Genomic DNA, 21,639 nt, shown 5'->3' on the forward strand with positions numbered 1-21,639 from the left:
ATAATGACAGTGGATGGTTGTTAATATAGCTAAAAAATGTCTTTAAAATCATTTCATAAATCATGAGACTCAAAAATTTAATGATTATTAACTTAAAGTGTGATATAGTTGCATAATTTCATTTTTGACAATCCAGTTTTAAGTACAGTCATCATTTGTTAAAGTTCAATGATTTTGAAATGTGTTGTTCTTATTCAAATATTTTCTTAGGTTGATAGTATATATTTTTAAATTAAATGTACAAGAAATCAATTTCATTTTTTGATTCTATTAGTGTTGCTGTTGTGAAGAGATGATTTAAATGGTAAAGCAAATTATTACAAGTTGGTGATTTCTCTGTTACAGCAGAAAATAACTGATAATAATTAAAACAAACATTTTAAACAAATTAGGCTTTTGTCCTTCAGTCTTCTTTACTTTGGTTAAATGTGGTGTGTGTTTGTGTATGTGCATAGTATACTTTGTTACCATTAAATTTTTATATGTTTTTAAGTCAAAGACATATTTGTGCTCCTGCTTCTTGAGAAAGTCCTCTTTACATTTATGTAATGCAAAGCTGAAAGTTGTACTTATAAATGTTTATGAACAAAAATTTATGCTTATAGTGTTTACCATAGGTTGTTAGGGTTTTTTTGTTTTTTTTTTGTTTTTTTTGGAATTTATTTCACTGTTTTTTTTTTTTTTAAACTGACTTTTGAAGCTGTGTATATATTTAAATTATCAGGTAACAAAGGGCTTATCTTTCTTGATTTTATTTTGAGTTAATGCTTGTTAAAATGACTCCAAGAAACATCTGGTAATTCTTTATAAAATTATCTATGTGTGATAGTAGTGAGGTATATATAATTAAATTAAGGAAACAAGTGATTTATTGGTATACTAGAGCTTAGGGATAGAAACCCCCCTCCCACCCAGAACAGCCAGCACATAGGTTATTAATAATCCAATGCAATTGTACACTTCTGGTTTCTATTCAAGCTGTGCTAAAACATTCATTGAAAGAGTTTTGAAGTGGTGAGAATAGTAGCAAATGTTGATGATGGCTTCATGAAGGAATTTCTTTTGAGGAAAGGATTTAACAGAATTAGGTATGGTGGGCTCTTTATGTTGAGAGAACAGACTTAGGGGAGCTGAATAATGAGGTGAAGAATGTGATGCATTTTAAGGTGGCCCATTTTCTTTGGCACAATTCTCAATAAGAAATTAAAGAAGTTCAGAAATTACCCCAGGCCTCTAGAAGTATTTAAGTCAGTGCTGCCACAGGCAGACAGGGATGTGGATATCTCTTTGAAACCTAACTAAGTTTTAATTTGTTTTATAATATTGAATTCTTTTTGACATGTTTAAGCCAGGGAAGATTAGGAAGAAATTATTTCTCATCAGATTTGTTTATTTGTAAGTTTGATGAAAAGATGTGACCTTTTAGTAACTGAGTTCTGTAAATGAAGATGATTAGCTCAGGAGAGGAAAAATGGAAGCAACCCTTAGAAATTTAATAAATAAACTGATGAAAGGAGATTTAAATATGTTTTCCTGGTGAGAACACATATAAAGGATCTGGAATGGCACAGCTCAGGCAAGGGAGATGATTTGTGAAGGAGCCTTGTATTAGAATGTAAGGTTCTTGATTTTTTCAATATATAGCAATTGGGAATCATTTTAGCTCTGATTAAAAGTAACTGAGAATACTTATTGAGGATGTGCTAATGGGAGAGTGTATGTGGCAATGGAATGTCAGGTAAGAAAGAAGCAACAGAGCCCTCGGGAAATGCATATAACATGTTGACTGGTAGATTTTAGAAATGAGAAGAAAGAATTCAGGCCTTTGGGCAGTTGGTTTTCTCTGTATAGTAGCAGTATTTTGAAGGAAGCCCTTAATCATAGAGTTTACATATAAAATTAAAAAATGAAATACATGAAATAGTATACTCATCAGAGTTGAGAGAGGGGTGGAGTTCCTGTAAACGGGAACAATTGTGTTTCCTTTAAATGGAAAGAGATTGGAAATGAAGAGATCTAATCATCTGCTTGCCCTTGTTCTAGTATTATTTTAAACCATTCATATCCATCTATTACTAAATGGGTTAGAATGAAATTGAACTGAAGTTTTTTGATATCCCTTTACAAAGAAATCTGGGGTAAAATTAGCATTCTGTTTTTATTTACTCTGGTAAACCGAGAACTTCAGAGTTCTTAAGGCCAGCAGCATCCTATCCCGTTATGACATTTCTGCCATTTGTGTCCCGTCAACCATTGCTCTCAGTTTAAAAACTTAGTTGGCTTTGAGCTTTTTGAAATTATTTTGTAATTGCATGTACTTACTTTTCTTTCTTTACTAAACAATGTTTTCTGAATGATTTCATTAGAAGCACAATTTTTCTTATAGTTTATCTTTCAGTCTGGTTTTCCTGTTTTTCTTGAATTATTGGCGAACAGTTGTTAGATCAATGATTTAGGCTCCTTTAAAAACGTATACATTATTTTGAAGCTCAAATAAATGACTGATACTTAGCAAAATTTTCAAATGAGAATTAAACCTCATTCATTTCTGGAAAGGGCTAATGAAAGGGGCTTAGTAGTTATTTTATTTACTTAAAAAAATTAAGCCTCGTTTGTGATTGCATTTACGTCGATGTATCCCTGCATGTTGATACCAGTCTGTGGAGAGATTTATAGACACTAAGTGGATGTTATTTATTTAGTGACCTTGTAGAGAAACTTTTTGTAGGTTATTTGAAAGTTTAAAAAAAAATTTTTTTACAACCTTCTTTGGCAGGCTGTTGGATTTCCTTGGGAAGGTTATATTAACATGTTAATTAGGATGTTATTGATTAATTTTATGATAATAGAGCTGGCTAACGCTGGCTGAAATTTTCCCAACCATTTTTCAGTTTTTCATTTCCAAATGAGCTTAATGAGTTTTGAGTTCTGTTTTTGAAATGAACTTGATAATGTAGTAATAACTTTGGTGAAAAATGGAGTTTTTTTAGAAAAAACTTTGAAATCGTTTCAGTATATGTTTTCTCAGAGTCTGACACATTGGAGGTGCTTAGTAAATGTTTCTTGAGTAAATTAAATTGCCCTCTTTGTCTCTAATTGGTGTGATGTTTGACACAGTTCAAATTTAAGTTAAGTATGAGGGAAAGAAAACCAACATTGTGAATCTTTTGTGTGCCGTGGACTTCTTTTTTAAAGATTTTATTTATTTGAGAGAGAGAATGAGTGGAGGGGGCTGTGGAGTGGAGGGGCAGAGGGGAGAGAATCTCAAGCAGACTCCATGCTGAGCACGGATCCTGACTTGGGGCTTGATCTCATGACCCCTAGATCATGCCGTGAGCCAAAATAAAGAGTCGGATGCTCAACCGACTGAGCCACCCAGGTGCCCCTGTGCCATGTACTTTTACAGATGCTTTATGTGCATACATCATAGAAAGACAAAGGAACTGCTGGTCTAACATTCCATTCTTCTAAGCTTTATAAAATTTTTCTTGTAAGTACTCTCTCTTGATACTGGATTCAATGTCAGTTTTTTTGAGGGTTAGTAAATATCTTTCGTAAGATCTCTGTTGAAGGTATAGTTTATTTTGATGTTCATATAGAAACCTAAAGACAAATTCCTCTTTTTAGTCAAAAACATGTTTCTATTCCCAAGTTCTCAGGGCATTTTCTGTTATGAAGAATTTATTGTCTCTCATCAAACAATCATGTTTTTGCTTCTCTATAGAATTAACTGCCTCTTTATTCTTTTGCTAACTGTTTTCTGACTTAAACTAGTCTGGTATTTATGTGTTCTTACATTATTTAGAGTCTTTACAGAGTTAGAATGTGGATTATATAAGTAGTTGCACAAATTAAGCAATCATTAATTAACATGTTTACTCTTAAAAATATACATATTTGAAATCATACAAATAAAACATTAATTGTAGAAAAATATATATAAGCAAAAAGAAGAAAATAAAAATTAATATTTATGCATGAAAAGCTGGTTCTTTTAATGTGTTTGTAAGCAAATAGCTTTTAAAAGTAGGATTACGCTGTATACACAGTTTTATAACATTTTTCCCACTTTCTATGTTATAAATAATTTTTCATTTCAGTAAATATGCCACCCACATAACTTTTAATAGCTTGACTATTTCAGTGTAAGATCCTGTGGATTAACCAGTTTCCTGTTCTTAGATATTTATTTTATTTCTAGTTTTTGTCATTATTTTATTTCTAGTTTTTGTCACTGTAGTAAATATTCTTAAAGCTAAATCTTTGTACACGTCTTTATTTAGGATAAGTGATGAGAAATGAAATTGCATTGTCAAAGGCTTTGCATTTATAAGGATTTTGGTTCATTTTTCCAAAATTGCCCTCTAGAAAGTGTGTTTCAATTTATACTCCTCATCAGTGATGTCTGCTTTTATCCCTTTCCCTGTACACATGAATGTTGATTATTTTGTATTTATTAGCTTGTCAGATACCAGAAGGTAGCATATCAAGAATAATTTATTTTGTTTATCACTCAGGCATATTTAGGATGTGAAGGAAATTAAACTGGGACATTTAATTGATTGTTGGAGTTAATTTGGTTGATTTGTTAGGCGAGTAGACCTGTTCTCTCTTATTGGAAGCTACGAATTTGAACATTTGCTCAAAGAGAAAAGTCATTTCAGTTAGAAGAGTAATACTATACATTTACTTGAGTTGCTTCCTCAGGTCAGTTTTAGAATACTCCAAAGAATAAAGGTGTCAGATTTATTATCACATATTTTTACCATCAGCACTGGTATATTTTCTTATATATGAATATATATTGATGTTTATATATTTAAAATAAAATAAAAACTAGGTTTTGGTAATTTTTTAAAATTCAAAATTTAATGATCAAAAGTTAGGAAAGGAAAAATTTTCCCTGCTGTTTACTCTCTGGATTGTCAAGAACCGTGAAGGGTCTGAAATTTTATCCTACTTATAAACTGACAAGCTAGTACCTTGCCCTTTCATGGATGCTGGCATAGGACACAAGACTCCATTTTCTTAATATTCTGACTTGCTAAGCATAAGCCAGTTCCCTTATCATCACTCAGCATTTGTTAATCAAGTAATCAATTCAGCTCAACAAGGATAGATAAGGGTTTATAGAATTTATAACCCAGTAAGGTGTCACGTTAATTATGATCAGAGGTAGGATAAGAAAAGTTCAAACAACGTAAAGTGTTACTGGGGCCCAAGGAAGGCAAAACTGTATCTTATTGTTAAGAGGAGGCTGCAAGTTTTGAGGGTCTTGGATTTCAACAGCATACTGTATGTAGCTGGGTCCTGGGGAAGTATAAGGAAATATCCTGAGCAATGGCATGAGAGGAGGAGAGCCTAGGGCAGGTGAAAGGAACCATAGGTCTTCTGGCTTGGTTTAACGGGATTTTCAGTGTGAAGATTTGGTTGTTTTCAGTGTTCCTGGGACTGAGTGCCTCTGGAGTGCATGCTTTGGGCTGTAGTTATTTACGTAGCCAGTCTTCCCTCTTTGACTAGAAATGGAGGGGTTTCCTGGTCACTTGAAACTGGCTCAGGTGTGGCAAGGCCCCTGGGCTGCCCAAGTCTAAGAACCTGTCAGTGTAGTGTAGACTGCTGGGCAGTGTGTGTGGGGGGGGGGGTGGGGGGTGGGGTGGGGGGAGGGTTGGGAGTAAATGTTAATGTGTGTGTATGTGTGTGGTGGGGGAGGGCTGGGAGTAAATGTGTGTGTGTGTTTGGTGGGGGAGGGTTGGTAGTAAATGTTAGTGTGTGTGTGTGTGTGTGGTGGGGAGGGCTGGGAGTAAATGTGTGTGTATGTTTGGTGGGGGAGGGTTGGGAGTAAATGTTAATGTGTGTGTGGTGGGGGAGGACTGGGAGTAAATGTTAATGTGTGTGTGTGTGTGTGTGTGTGTGTGTGTGGTGGGGGAGGGCTGGGAGTAAATGTGTGTGTGTGTGGTGGGGGAGGGCTGGGAGTAAATTGTGTGTGTGTGTGTGTGTGCTGGGGGAGGGCTGGGAGTAAATGTGTGTGTATGTGTGTGGTGGGGGAGGGTTGGGAGTAAATGTGTGTGTGTGTGTGTGTGGTGGGGGAGGGTTGGGAGTAAATGTTAATTGTGTGTGTGTGTGTGTGTGTGTGGTGGGGGAGGGCTGGGAGTAAATGTTAAAGACCTAACCTGTTTTTAGAGCATGGCATGCACTGCCAGCAGAAACAAAAAATAATTTACTGGTAGAAGGCTGTTCTTGAGACCTTCAAGAAACCCTATTTTTAATTTGATGGTGCTTTTACATTTAAATACTACCCTTTTTTTGGTGATAATCTCAGTTTAGGGGTTCCCAGCATTTTATCGATTGTAACTTTGAAAGATTATTATGTATTCTGATTATACCTGCTTTGCTTATTTTATAGTATTAAGCTATTTGATTCAGGCCATTTAACAACAATTCAAAAAAACCTGAGAATGGTTTAAAGGAGACCATTCTGTTCACAATTTAGCACTTCACAAGGAATTTCACAAGGTGCTAGTTACTTAGTTCCAATGGTGTAGAGGAGACACTTCTGTTTCACAGTTTAGTACTTTGCAAGCAATTTCAGGAGGTGCTAGTCACTTAGTTCCAAGTTAGGATCATTTATATCATACAGATAAATATGATATTGTGGGTATATATATAATTTTAGTATTAAGGAAAAATGCCTGGGAGATGAGAGTGACTGTTTTCTTACCATCATATGTTTGTGTTTTTAAATCATGAGTGAATCTATTTTGGTACAAGGAAAGTTTTGCTACAGCTTATGTACATTGTTGTCTTTGGAGAGTCATAGTGTTTAAAGCTTCAGAGAGAACATAGGTTATTTGCTTTATCCCTAGGGGTGTTTAGATATATGAAGTGGTATTATAGCCTCATGACCAAGTAGGTCACAAAATTGGGCCCCAAGCCCAAATGTGTGCTATCCACTCCACTATACTGTGCACATCTCTGGCTTCCAATGGTTAGAAAGTACTGAAGATGTTCGTATTTTGTACAGCTTGGCCCTTACAGAAATAATTAGTGGTTGGAGAGATCTTATAATTGCTTGGCCCAGACACTTATTTAGGTCCAGAGTTCAGCCTCCCCAGAGATGTTTTTAGCTCCTGGGTCTAGTGCTATTTGGATCTGCAGCATACTTCCTGAAGCTTCCTAGACAGGCAGTAGTACCAGCTTCTGGTGATGTAGCTCACAGTGCTAACAGGATTCATCTAGAGATACTGCTAACTCTGTTGTTTTTTGAAATCCATCTATCAGTGTGTGTATGAAGTTGGGGATGGGGGGATGGCAGCGCTGGGAGTTTTGGGTCCCTGTGAGGATGCCAAGACATCTGTTCCTTTTATGTTTGTCAGGATGTGATTAGAGTGCTAAATCAAAATGAAACAAGAACAAAAAATACCTTAAGAATTTAAGATAATCCTAAGAATTTTTATTTTGATGTTGTAATTTAAAAATCATCTTCCTGAAATTTTTGTAGGTATTTGGTAATAGAGATTTCTGATGTGTATAAAAGCAAATTAATAATTAAAAAGCTAAATCTGGCATCCTCCTTTTTTCATATTTACCACTTAGCTCTGCACGTAAGCAAGTTTTAAAAGATGGCATTTTTTTTTTCATTGTGTGCTTCAAATTGGAAAAGGCTGCTCCTATTCATTTCATGTTCTTTGAAAATGACCTCTAGATTCTTACTTATTGTTTATAATTAAGGCAGAGATGTTGCTGGTTTTACTAAGCTAATTTCATCCTTTTTATTTTGACCAGGTAGGTTGGTTGAAGTAGTTAAATAGCAGAAATGGAAGGTGCAGAGTATTACTTTAGCTGACAGTGATGGAATAGCATATCATATCTGTGGATTTTTTGAAAGTGTTAATCAAGATTTGATTAAGAAGCCTATTTTGATGTTTGAATAGTGAAGCATAGTGGAAATGCTGTGTTGGACTTTCTACTTATAATGTTACATTATAACATCCAGATTTGTGAATATTCTCCAAATCCTTCCCCCAACGATATTTGTTGCCTTTTATAATCCTCAGAGTTACTAGACATGTATGTTATCTGTATAGAGGTTATTGATTTTTAAAAAATTATATTACTTAAAATATACTTTCTTTTCTACATGTTTTTTGAGATATTTCTAAAATACTATTCTTTTTCTTTCCCACTCACTTCACAACTTTTGCTGAATGAATTGAAACTACTAGCTTTCAGCCAAAGAATAGCAATGGAGAATAGCTCTAGAACACAGAAAAATATTTGATAATTAAATTTCTGTTTCCCATATATTCTTAATTTTTATTTATTTATTTATTTTAAGATTTTATTTATTTATTTGACAGAGAGAGATAGCGAAAGAGGGAACACAAGCAGGCGGAGTGGGAGAGGGAGAAGCAGGCTTCCTGCTGAGCAGGGAGCCCGATGTGGGGCTTGATCCCAGGACACTGGGATCATGACCTGAGTTGAAGGCAGACGCTTAATGACTGAGCCACCCAGGCACCCCTATTCTTAATTTTTAAAACAGAATTTAAAGACATGTTATTTTAGTTCTTTGGGGTGTCTCACTGTGAATATTTTCTAAATAGATCAATTTAAGACTTTCATTGCTATTATTGATAGGTGATACAAACATGGAACTGGAATTAGAGTATGGCATTCCCCTGCCTTGATATTTCTGGTCTTATCCTAAATGAATCGTCCCTTAATTGGGACTTGAACTGAGATGAAGTGTTAGGTATTTAGTAATTGGTGGGCGGATTAAACTAGTGATGATGTAGGCAGATCCAGGAATGTCTAACACTGTTTTATGAAAGGCAGAAACTTCAGTCCCCAGTGGTTTATTGTGTAAGGGCTTTGACCACTAAGTTGCGGAACTTGTGCTGGCTGGACCTGGGGCTTCCAGTTCCTTCTGCAGGCTTCTTTCTATTATGTCCTGCTGGTGTGAAGAAGAATCGATGTCTGGGGGGAAGTTTCATGGTCTGTTAATTCAGAAACTCAAATTCTCTTCTTGGCCTATCTTTTATTTTTTGATTACTTATGCAATTATTTGCTTATTTGCTGGTTTCTTTGAATTTCTTTTGTTATAGTTATGATTCACCCATGTCCATGTGATAAGATTCTCTACTTGAAATTTAGAGGTGATTCTTATAAATTGATGAGAGAACACTAGTTGTGAATGATTTTAGTAATAAGATGTTAAAAGCATGAGAAGCATTTGTTGCTATGAGAGTTGACACCAGTTGATTGCATGGTACAGAGAAAAGTGGTTTTTGGAGTCCAGTTTTAAAATGAAAGGACTCTTTTAACTTATTGCTATCATGGTCTTCACGTGCAGAAGTTAACATATCCGGGCTTAAATGTATTGAAAACAGTATTTTTTCTCTCTCCCACCTTGCCCTCTTTTCTTAAACTATTTACTGCATATGTATTTAGTACAAAGAATCTCTACATTTGTTTCTATTTTAGAATATAAATTTAGGCAACAGTTATCTTGTTATCTGGTGCTCAGTATGTCATAGTCTTATGTTTGTACATGTGAACATATTTGTGAAGATAATGCAGTTTGTATTCTTTTGGAAGACTTTCAGGCATGTGCAGTGGTTTAGCTAGATTTGTGAATTGTTTACACTTGGATCAGTTTGGTGAGAAAAAGCTTGCTGTAACTTCAATAATGTCATTTTTTTTTTGGAAAAGAATTTGCATATACGTCTTTGTGTATCTCATCCAAACCCATTACATTTCAGCGAATCATCAAGGGGTAACATAGTAAAGAGCCTCCTTTTCCTCAAATAAATAGGCAAATAATGTAGCTAGACAGCGTCTGGGTAGAAAATAGAAGGTAGTAGTAGTTCTAAGATTCAATTTTCTGGTTTGTTAAACTGTGACAAGTGTAACAAAAATTAATTGGTGAACTATAACACAGTTATTTGTATAGTTGTAGTTTTTCTTTGGGAAGAAATAAGACTAACACTGTCTTCCTTTTATCTACCCGAAAGAATGTTGGGATATTAGATTAAATTTATTTGCATAATATAAATATAAATTTATGTAAAGTTGAGTTTATGAAGGTGAGAAAAAAATTGACTTGTAAAAGAGTACCTTTATTCAGGTGAATGATTGCTGGGAGTTGCAGCCCAGAACGTTTTTGTGATTTTTTTTCTTTTCTTTGCCTTCTGCTTTTAGCTTTTTCCTGACCTTGTACATCAGTATCAAGTTTTTATTACATGAGTGTGTTATAAGGGATACGTAATGATGGGATAAAGATAAACCAAGGGGGGAAAAATCAAGACTGGTTTATTGTAAAGTGGTAATTGCAAAAGTAAACATGAAATGTAAACATAAAAATTACTCCAAATTATGGTATAAGTATGGAAAAATATTTTTTATTCATCTCTGCAAGCCATGTGTAAATCTGGATGGTCATTCTAATTCTTCTCTGAATATGTACCTATAGCCAATGTGGTATGTTTAGAGAAGTGTCACTTCCTCTTACATTTCTTCCATTGCATCCCCAACCCCACCTTGTAAAGATGACTAACTTCAGTATTTTCTTGTTTATCTTCTCTCTTTATTTTTGTGATGATATCAGATATATGCATTAAATTTTTTCTATTTCTTATGACATGTATAATTTTAAATATATATTTTTTATATTGTATGTGTAACATATGTTATACATATAATTTAAAATTTTTCCCTTTCTCATATATGTATGTCATGAAGGGGAAATTTTTTTAAAAATTTTAATTCCAGGTATTAAGGAGGGCACGTATTGCATGGAGTACTGGGTATTATACGCAAACAATGAATCATGGAACACTACATCAAAAACTAATGATGTACTGTATGGTGACTAGCATAACATAATAAAATTAAATTAAATTAAAATTTTAATTCCAGTATCGTTAACATACAGTATGATATTAGTTTCAGGTGTACAACATAGTGATTCAACAATTCAATACATTACTTAGTGCTCATCAGGATAAGGGTACTCTTTTTTTTTTTTTTTGGGGGGGGAGCAAGAGAGCGTGAGCTGGAGGAGGAGGGAGGGGAAGAGGGAGTAGGAGAGAGAATCTTAAACAGGCTCCCCGCCCAGTGTGGAGCCTGATATGGGCTCAATCCCATGACCTGAGCCAAAACCAAGAGTCAGATGCTTAACTGCCTGAGCCCCCCAGGCGCCCCCAAGATAAATGTAGTCTTAATCATCTTCACCTATTTTACCCATCCTCTCACCCACCTCCCCCCCTGGATGGAGCTAGAGAATATAATGCTAAGTGAAATACGTCTGTCAGAGAAAAAAATTTATGTGGACTTTCAGAAACAAAACAAATGAACAAAGGAAAAAAAGAGACAAACCAAAAAACAGACTCTTAACTATAGAGAACGAACAGATGGTTACCAGGAGAAATTTTTTTTAATTAAAAAAAATTAAATATGCATGTATCAGCTTATTATTTTTCATAGTTGTGTAGTACTCTTGTGTGTGGATGAACAGTAGTCTAGTCAACCAATCTCCTGTTTGGACATTTAGATAGATTCCAATATTTCGCAGTTACAAATAATCCTTCACAATGAATAACCTTGTGCACATATATTTTCACGTTGTTTGAGGGGTATCTTCAGGATAAATTCCTAGAAGTAGGATTGCTGGGTCAAAGGGAACATACACATGTAGTTTTGTTAAACCGTGCCAATTCCCTTCCGTAGGGTTATATCATTTTTCATTCCCACCAGCAATGTATGACAGTGGGTACTTTTTCACAGCCTCGACAACAGAATAGAGGGTCAAAGATAAACAAAGCCAAATACTAAATTAAAGTTGTATGGACAGATTTTTAACTAGTAATATACTGTTGAGATAGGGAAAAGAATCCGGTGTGAACCAGGCTCACCTTCCATTTGTACAGAGGTGACTGGGTGTTTTAAAGGGAGGGGGATGAGGCAGGGCTCAGAGTCAGGGAATGAAAAACTGCAGAAAACAGGAAGTGGGGATTAGTCCCTGTGCAGCCCTTCTGGGTGTGCTAACTGGGCTTATTGAAGTTAGACTCCCACTCTCTCCCTCAGAGGCTGGGAGATGGGGGCCCTATCTTCAGGTGTTACCTCAAACACGCTTGAGTTTTCTCAGAGAGGCACTTCATCGGGGACTAGGGTCATCCTAAGGATGCAGCCTTGGGCTGTTAGAAACTATGTTAGTGTTTTTTTCTGGTCTTTATAGGCCAAGAATGAGGCCTAGTTGAGAAGAGAACTTAGAGGATGTTGGCTAGAGTTTGGTCAAGGAGAGAATCTTTGTTAATAGCTTTAAAATTCTCACCAATCTGATGAGTGAGAGTTTGTGTCTTATTGTAGTTTTAATGTTCATTTGCCCTATTAATGAATGAAGTTGGACATGTTTTCATAGGTTTAATGGCCATTTTTGTATCTCTATTTGTGCAGTTTGCTTGTGACTTCTTCCCATTCTTATATAGGATGTTTGGTCTTTTTCCCCAACACTTTTAAGAGTTCTTTATAGATGCAGGATATTAACTCTTTATTGTGATATATGTTGTGAATGTTTTTTCAAGTTTGTCATTTGTCTTGACTTTGCTTATGGTGTTTTGTTTTGCCATGTAAATTCTTTTTTAAAATTTTTATGTACTAAAATGTATCAAATTTTATATTTTATTACCTCTGAATTTTGAGTCATAGACTTTCCCTATATCAAGCTGAGAGAAGAATTAACTCAAGTTTTCTTCTAGTGCTAGTATAGTTTTATTTTTTACATTTAGATCTCTTATCCTTTTGGAGCTTATTCTTGTGTATGGTATGAGGAATGGATTATTATTTGTATATATGAATGCTATTGTTTTTTGCATTAATTTTATGACCTGCTACCTTGCTACATTATTTTGTTTGAGTTAGTTTTATTATTGATTCTCTAAGAGTTATATTCTAGATGTATTATTATCATTTGAAGATAGAAATAATTTGATTTCTTCTTTTCCTGTTTATTTGCTTCTTACTCTTTTCTCTAGTCTAATAACATTTGCTGATACTTCCAGAACATTGTTAAATAGTGGTGGGGATAGTAGGCATCCTTGTCTTGTTCCTGACCACAGTGGGTATTGCCTTAGTTTCCTTATCTTAAAGAAATATCCATCCATTTTAATTTTTTTATGAGTTACTATTAGGAACGGCTGTTGAATTTTGTCAAAAGGTTTATTCCAGCATCTATTAGGATAATCATTTGGTTTTTCTTGTTAGACTGTTAATATGGTGAATTATATTAATAGATTTTGTTGGATTAAACCATCCTGTTATTCTTGGCATAAACCCAACTCAGGTAGTCTGACTCCAGAGCTTAACAACTCCTTTATTTTACTACTTCCTAGTTGAGTTTCAGAGATTTGACTTGCTTCCACAAAAGTGAACTGAGCCATACAAGTTTTTATTAATTGCTTGATGAATGTTTTAATAAACATGGAGCTTAGAGGAGGGAAAAAATGTTTTGAAAGAGAGAGGACCACTACCAATCTGTGCTATCTTAAGCATCAATCACACCATCGCTATATTTGCTATGTAGCTTATTTCTACTAGCTCTTTACTTTGGAGGACTTAGTATATACCAGTCTTACTAGCCTTTTAGTGTTTTATTGGCATGATTGGTTGTGGTCGATTGATTACAAGAGGAAGAAATGCTACGAAATCTCAAATGATGAAGTAAATGCTCCATTATGACAGCCTGCAAAATAGAATGGAGGCATCATTCTACCCGCAGAAAAAGAGGGCAGAATGACAAGCTGGTAGTTTATACAAAGGATAGAAGGGGAAAAAGCTACTCATTTTTGTTAGGGAGATTTGAGACTATGTCTTGTTTCATAGCCATGTTATATAAAACATTATTTTAAAATGTTATTAATAGATATGGAATATCTATAATATCCATGTGATTTCTAGAATTTAGAGATTGTCGAAGGTACTTAAGTTACACAAATGCCATAATGGATTGATTTCCTTTTTCCAAATTGTGATAATCTTTAAAGTTGACTTTGCTCATTTTCTTCAGCATGTTACACCAGACAGCTATATTCCATGCCTTGCTGACCTGTGCAAAGCACTGTGGGAAGTTATGCTCAGCTATTACAGGACTATGGAATGGCATGAAAAGCATGACAATGAGGATACTACTTCTGCTTCTGGTAGGAAATTATTTTATTTTAAAAACAACTATAAATATGCCATATTTCTGGAATAAGGAGAAAGAAAAGGGATAGCCATTTCAGGAACTTTAGTGACTCATAGGTTAAATATTCACTGAAGAAAGTCATTCAATGTCTATAAAAGCTCCATTAACTTTGGGGATTAACTGGACCAAAGGACTTCTTAAGTGATAGATATTACCAGTTTTCAGGAAATGTGGTGATGGCTTTAGAACTAAATTATTAACAAAGGGCTTTTAAAAAATGCAAACTAGGTAAGACACTGGTCTGTCCAATTTACTGTAAAATTAATGCTAATGTTTAATATTAAATCTATTTGCTAATTTGCAAGTTGTACTAATAAAGCTAGATTCTAAGAATTAATAATTACACTTTTCCGGGGTGCCTGGGTGGCTCAGTCGGTTAAGTATCTGCCTTCGGCTCAGGTCATAATCTCAGGGTCCTGGGATTGAGCCCCGTGTTGGGCTCTGCACCCCCCCCGCCACTTATGTTCTCCCTCTCTCAAATAAATAAATAAAACCTTGAAAAAAAATAAAAATAATTATACTTTTCTTCCCATGAAAACACAGCAGGACTTAAAATTTTATAAAAAACAAAGTTTTAAAATATTAATATTTGAATGGAAAACACAACTTTAAATGACTATGATATAGTCAGCTACATAAAGAAAAAATCTTAGAGAAATTATTAACTAGACATTATATTTAAATTACTTCATTTGTATAATTATATATCTTAAGTGATTATTCTTGAACAATAGATTAAGTATTCAAAATACTTTTAAAAGTAATAAATGTTTTTATCAGCATTCTGTTTAATATGGGCAAAATAAATTATATTGCACAAGTCTTTCGTATTGCATACAATTTAATGTAGCTAGTCAATCAAATTATTTTAGTAACTTCTAATTTCTGAGGTGCTTGGTTTCTGTGTTTGGGTGCGTGGAAGAACACAAATCATATTGTAGGATTCTTGCAGTATAGAAGGCATAAGTTTAATATTTTTCTTGACTCATAAGAAGCTTGTAAATATAGATAGCAAAAAATAACAGAGGAAGATTCTATAGAAGGGTTTTCATCCTTTTAGAAATATTGCTGGGGGGTTGGTAAAGGAAGGGAGGAGGAGAAAGCAGAGAAAAGGGGGCCAGGTTTCTAGGCCAGACTGTTTTTACCCAACTCCTATACTCTCTCATCCCTGTACTACCTATGTGAGCACTGGTGTTGCAGTCAGAGATAACCTGCTTCAGATTTTTGACTGCCATTTTCCAAAGATGAGAATGTGAAGAAGTTTATCTTTTCCAGGCCTCAGCTTCCTTCTTAAAAGTGGGAGGTTAAAAAATCAAAACAAACAGCTCCATAGGGTAGTAACGCATCTACCCATAGGTTTGCTATAAAGTTTAAGGATAATGTAAAGTGCTTACCCTGGTTGTTGTTAATATCAAAGGAAATGTGTCAAGAGATAATAATGATAGTAATGATGATGAAATGTCCACAGGCCTTTTTTTTTTTTTTTTAAATCTCAGGTTATTTAGGGAATTCCTGGGATTACTGGGACACCAGACTTTCACAAGTTTATCCTGTTTTGGCAACTTTTATTTTTTTCTGGATGCAGAAACTATTAAGACATTTCAGCACCTCTTTTCCCTTTTCTAGTACATTATTTAAGGAGAAACCAGAGAGAAAGTTTGGAACAATATTAATACACACTTGAAATATAAGAGTTTAGGGGATGATACATACTCATCATAGTGAAGGTTGCTTTTTTGCTTCAGGCTCAGAGTTTGCATATATTGTTTTATATATGTATGTATTTTCATTGGGGTGTAAAGTCAAACTTAAAACACTGAGCCTTATATACTTAGTACTCTTTGCTAAAATTCCTTGACCTGATTCTGGATATTTAAAGAGTATTCAGGACTTTGATTAGCCTAACATCTGACAATATATTGAACTTGAAAAAGTCATTTGTTCACCTGCAGTTAATCCTTTCATATTCACATTAAGGAATACAATTGTAGGAGTCAGTAATTTAACCTTTTTCTTCCCAGAATGTCATAAAGCTGATAGGTCTCAAGAGGTTGTCTGTTGTAGCTCTATAGTGATACTGTTGGCATCCTAACGCTTTACCATTCTAAAACAAAACTCTAAAGTTGTCATCCAAGTGCACTGCCCTGAGCTGCTGGGTCCCTAATAGCCAGACCATACAGATAATAAAGCTTAGGCTGTAGGAGTGGTCAGAGGTACACTAGGCATGAATATGGGGCCTGGCCTGTGCAAGGGCCTTTTGCTGGTTACCAGTGCTCACCCTGCTAGCCCAAGGTGAAATAGTATCCTCAGTTGTTCCACACAGTTTATTCAAAAAAAGGCATAATCTTTTTAATATAAATGTACATATGTGTGTTTTCAGTTGCTTTTAGGGGGAAATTTGTTTTCAAGCAGGTCATTGCTCTCACCTGTTGAACTGGACATTGTTAGATTATTTGTTAGACTATTCTGGATCATGAAAAATATAAAACATGTGCATCATTACCTTACTGCATGAGCAGTTCTGCAATCTGTACCCTTGTTAACATGCATATTAACTGATAATTAGGTAAATGTGTCCAGTAATGCCCCGGCAGTAGGCAGTATATAAGTCATTGAGAACCCAGTCTCTGGGATCACACTACCCAACTTGGAATCCCAGCTCCAATCGCATATGTACTGAGTGGTCTTAGGTGTAAAATACTTAACATTTCATGGTCTTAAGTTTATGTATCAAATGCATTTAATCCTAACACCTATTTTTGATATTGTTTTGATTGTATAAATATTGAACATATTTTCTGTATTTTACATGCACTTACAATATATGAGAGTTAAAATGATTTTTTGGGGGGGGAACAAAAATGTTGTGAAGCAAATCTGAAAATATGTACCCTCTTTTATTTTCAGAAGGGAGTAATATGGGTACTGAAGAAACTAATTTTGATCGTGGCTACATAAAAAAGAAATTAGAACACGGACTTACACGAATATGGCAGGTTTGGGTTTTTTAAATTATTTTTTTACAAAAGCAATAGAAACTTTCATGTCTAAGTTGTTTTAGAAATTCAGTGTTTGAATTTTCTGTACTCATTTGCATTCCTATAGAGTTAATTCTGTTAGTTTTTCTTTGGACTAGATCTATCCTTTAATTTCTATAATTTAGTTCACAGTTGTATTTGACTATAAATTTTTAATTTGAAAATCTCCATTGGAAATATACATATATTCCTTTATTACATTTTTTCTTTTAGTGTCCTAGCAAATGTATGCTTTCCTAAAGAAATTCCTTTCTTATTGAGATACTCTTTGTTTTTATTTCATTCATTTGTGTTTTCTTTCCTTTTCTATTAATTTTAGGAAAAGGATAACTAAATAGGTGATATAGTTGGGCTGAAATCTAGTATAGAATGAAAAAAAATTTTTCTCAGTCAATGATTTTTGTGCCTTGAGGGCATCTTATATGTTTATTGGCCGAATGTATCTTCTTTAACTTATTTTGCAGTTTAGTAGCATAGTTGTTATCAGATGATTAAATTTGTTAATTTGTTAAAATTTATTATTTCCTAGATAAAAGTATGATTTCTTTGAAGATAACACTTTTTTGTTCTTTTTGGACTGCTCTTTTGGATCATGTGGTAACTCTTGTTTTTAATTTTTTGAGGAACCTCAATCCTATTTTCCAGAGTGGCTGCACCGATTTACATGCCCACCAACAGTGCACAAGGGTTCCTTTTTTTCTCACATCCTCGGCGACATTTGTTATTTCTTATCTTTTTGATATTAGCCATTCTAACAGTTGTAAGGTGATATCTCATGGTTTTTATTTGCATTTCCCTGATGATTAGTGACATTGAGCATCTTTTCATGTGTCTGTTGGTCATCTATATATCTTCTTTGGAAAATTGTCTGCTCAGGTCCTCTGCTCATTTTTAATTGGATTATTTGGGTTTTTTGGTGTTGAGTTATAGAATTTCTTTATATATTTTGGGTATTAACCCCTTAAAATTTTACATAGGCTTACAATATATGAGAATTAAAATGATTTTTTTGGGAAAACAAAAACGTTGTGAAGCAAATCTGAAAATGTATCCTCTTTTATTTTCAGAAGGGAATAACATGCATTTGCAAATATCTTCTCCCATTCATTAGGTTGCCTTTCCATTTTGTTGATGGCTTTTTTTACCATATAAAGTTTTTTATTTTGATATAGTCCCAATACCTTATTTTTCCTTTTGTTTCCCTTGCTTGAGGAGACATATAGCAACATATAAAGATGTTGCTAAGGCTAATATCCAAGAGATTACTGCCTGTGTTTTCTTTTAGGAGTTTTATAGTTTCAGGTCTCACATTTAGGTATTTAATCCATTTTGAAGGTTTTTTTTTTTTTAAGATTTTATTTATTTGAGAGAGAGCAAGAGTGCAAGCAGGTGGAGGGAGAGGGACAAGCAGACTCTGTGCTGAGCACAGAGCCCAAAGCCGGGCCTGATCTCAGGACCTGGAGATAATAACCTGAGCTGAAATCAAGAGTTGGATGCTTAACTGACTGAGCCACCCAGGTGCCCCTATTTTGAGTTTGTTTTTGTGTATGGTTTAAGAAAGTGGTCCATTTTCATTCTTCTGCATGTAGCTGTCCCGTTTTCCCAGCATCATATATTGAAGAGACTGCCTTTTCCCCATTGTATATTCTTGCCTCCTTTATCATAGATTAATTGACCATAGAAGTGTAGGTTTATTTCTGGGCTCTCTGTTCTGTTCCATTGATCTATGTGTCTGTCTTTGTGCCAGTACCATACTGTTTTGATTACTACAGCTTTGTAGTATATCTTGAAATCTAGAATTGTGATACCTCTAGCTTTGTTGTTTTTTCTCAAGATTGCTTTGGCTATTCAGGGTCTTTTTCGTGGTTCCATACAAATTTTAGGATTATTTATTCTAGTTCTATGAAAAATACTGTTGGTATTTTGATAGGGATTGCATTAAATCTATAGGTTGCTTTGGGTAGTATGGATATTTTAACAATATTGGTTCTTCAGTCCACGACCAAGGAATATCTTACCATTTGTTTGTGTTGTCTTTAGTTTCTTTTATCATTGTTTCATAGTTTTCAGAGTAAATGTCTTTCACCTTTTTGGTTAAGTTTATTCCTAGCTATTTTATTCTTTTTGGGATAATAGTAAGTGGAATTATTTTCTTAATTTCTCTTTTTGCTACTTTGTTATTAGTTTATAGAAACACTACCAATTTCTAGGTATTAATTTTGTGTCTTGCAAGTTTACTGAATTCAGTTATTATTTCTAGTAGTTTTTTGGTTGAGTCTTCAAGGTTTTCTATGTATAATATCCTGTCATCTGCCAGTGACAGTTTAAGTTCTTCTTTACAAATATGGGTGCTGCTTCTTTCTTTTTCTTGTCAATTGGTGTGGCTAGGACATCCAGTACTGTGTTGAATAAAAGTAGTAAGAGTAGCATCTTTGTCTTGTTCCTGATCTTAGAGGAAAAGCTCTCAGTTTTTTTTAACATTGAGTATCTTAGCTGTGGGGTTTTAATATATGGCCTTTATTATATATTAAACTACTTTTTAATTTACCATTAATTACAGGTATGGGCTGTTTTCTAGGAATATTATGTATACTGGAAAGGGAAATCTTGTACTTATTAAATATACATCTAAGGTCAGATTATGAGTTGTTTCTGATTTAATCTCCTGAGTTAGTCTCCTACTAATAGACACCAATCGTACTTAGTTGAAATTGTAGAATCCACAATGGAATTTCTGGTAGTTCAGTGTGCTTTGAAATATTGACCTGGCATTTTATATAGCTAGTTTCCATACAGTCTGGCAACTTGATGTCATTCCAGATCTAGGCAAGTCTGCTAAATATGAGGTTTAGTAAAGCTATTCTCATTTAAGCATTTGGCCAGTTTAATGCAAGTGATCATGCTTTTGAGTATAGATTATTGTGTTCAAGCTTTAGAATATCTTCATCTCCACCACTCCCAAGTCTCATTTGCCACCCTTCCCCCCATTCTCAATAGTTCTTAAACAGTATTTTGCGGACTTTAGGAACTCATTGAGTGTTAATTGAAATTATAAGGCTCAATTCAGTTGAAAAAAGCAAAACCTCCGAAAAACAAATGTTTTTTGATAACACATTCAGCAGGCAAAACCTGACCTGATTTGAATTCATTCAGCAGCAGAACCACACCTGTATTGTCATTAAGCTTTTTTGTGTAGTATTTATTTATCGCATTAAAGTGAACATTTATATGTTGCAGGAATATTAATGTGTTTTATTTTGGGATACTGCCTTAGAACCACACTGGGGGGTGTTAAATGTATATGCTATAGGTGCCATAATACATTTCTAACATCTGAAATCTTGAATTCCAAAGCACAAGTTAGCATGTGACAATTTATATACATTTATTATAAATGTATATAGAGATAATGAAAAATGATTGAAAAGCATAAGATATTTAACTTTTTTAACATAAAAACTAAACTCAAAATCAGAATGACTTATTTTTTTATGTGAAAATTTTTAGAGTATTTTCCATGCATTTTGACTCAAGTAGAAAATCTGTAAGAAAAAAGGTTGTATCAGTGGTGCCATTTGGCAGACACTGTGGAATTAAGAACACGGTGGTGAATCCATGATACTTGACCTTATGAGCTTACAAATCTAACTATATGAAAGTCTCGATCTTCCAAGATTTTCACTTTCATCTTTAATATTTGATATGTAAGAAGTTATTCATATTATTCTTATGCTACTTATTTCTTTTTGTTATAGAGCATTGGGGTTGCAATATTTCTACTTTTTGTGAATTTGAGGTTTTCTTTACATCCTAGAATGCCACCCACTTTAAAAAATTTTTGCTCGAGCATTTGGAAAATAACCGTGTATTTCTTCTTTGTGGTAGGAGTTAGGTCCTATGTGTATATTAAAGCAAGCTTATTATTAATTGTATTATTCTAATCTATATCTTTATTTTTTCTTTGTTTCCTTGGCCTGTGTAATTCTGAGGGAGGAGTTTTAATCTTCCAGAAGGATTGTAATTTTGTCAGGTTTTTGTTTTATTTCTAACATTAGCTTTTGCTTTTTATACTTGGATGCTATGTTGATTGATGCTGCAATGCTAATAACCACTTTACCTACCTTCTTTGTATGTAATTCCTTCATTAATTTAAAAAAATATATAGTTCTTTTGTCCTGAGGCATTTTGCCGTGAATTCTAGTTTGCTTTATTATTACCATTGCTGTGTTTATTTTGTTCATATTTTCCTTTGACTGTCCCTTTATTTTAAATGCTTTTAGATCATGTTTTTGTTGTGTCTTCTATAAATGTAAAATAAATGTTTTTTGAGAGAGAGACTTTATCTTTTTTTTTACATTTTTT

At 34.1% G+C, this 21,639-nt stretch overlaps 1 protein-coding gene across 5 annotated transcripts in view; it reads left to right on the plus strand.

Moving 5' to 3' along the window:
- The window catches only part of VPS50 (VPS50 subunit of EARP/GARPII complex), a 140,986-nt gene that overhangs the window by 49,958 nt on the left and 69,389 nt on the right, over nt 1-21,639 (plus strand). For 4 of the 5 annotated variants that reach the window (XM_027573936.2, XM_027573939.2, XM_027573937.1 and 1 more), the window contains 2 exons: nt 14,060-14,192; nt 17,147-17,235. In XM_027573936.2, the coding sequence (XP_027429737.1) occupies nt 14,060-14,192; nt 17,147-17,235 (222 nt within the window). The remainder of the gene's footprint in view (nt 1-14,059; nt 14,193-17,146; nt 17,236-21,639) is intronic. The other variant, XR_003516456.1, reaches the window with a different exon arrangement.

This window comes from Zalophus californianus, chromosome 12 (assembly GCF_009762305.2).
Source record: "Zalophus californianus isolate mZalCal1 chromosome 12, mZalCal1.pri.v2, whole genome shotgun sequence".
NCBI lineage: Eukaryota > Metazoa > Chordata > Mammalia > Carnivora > Otariidae > Zalophus > Zalophus californianus.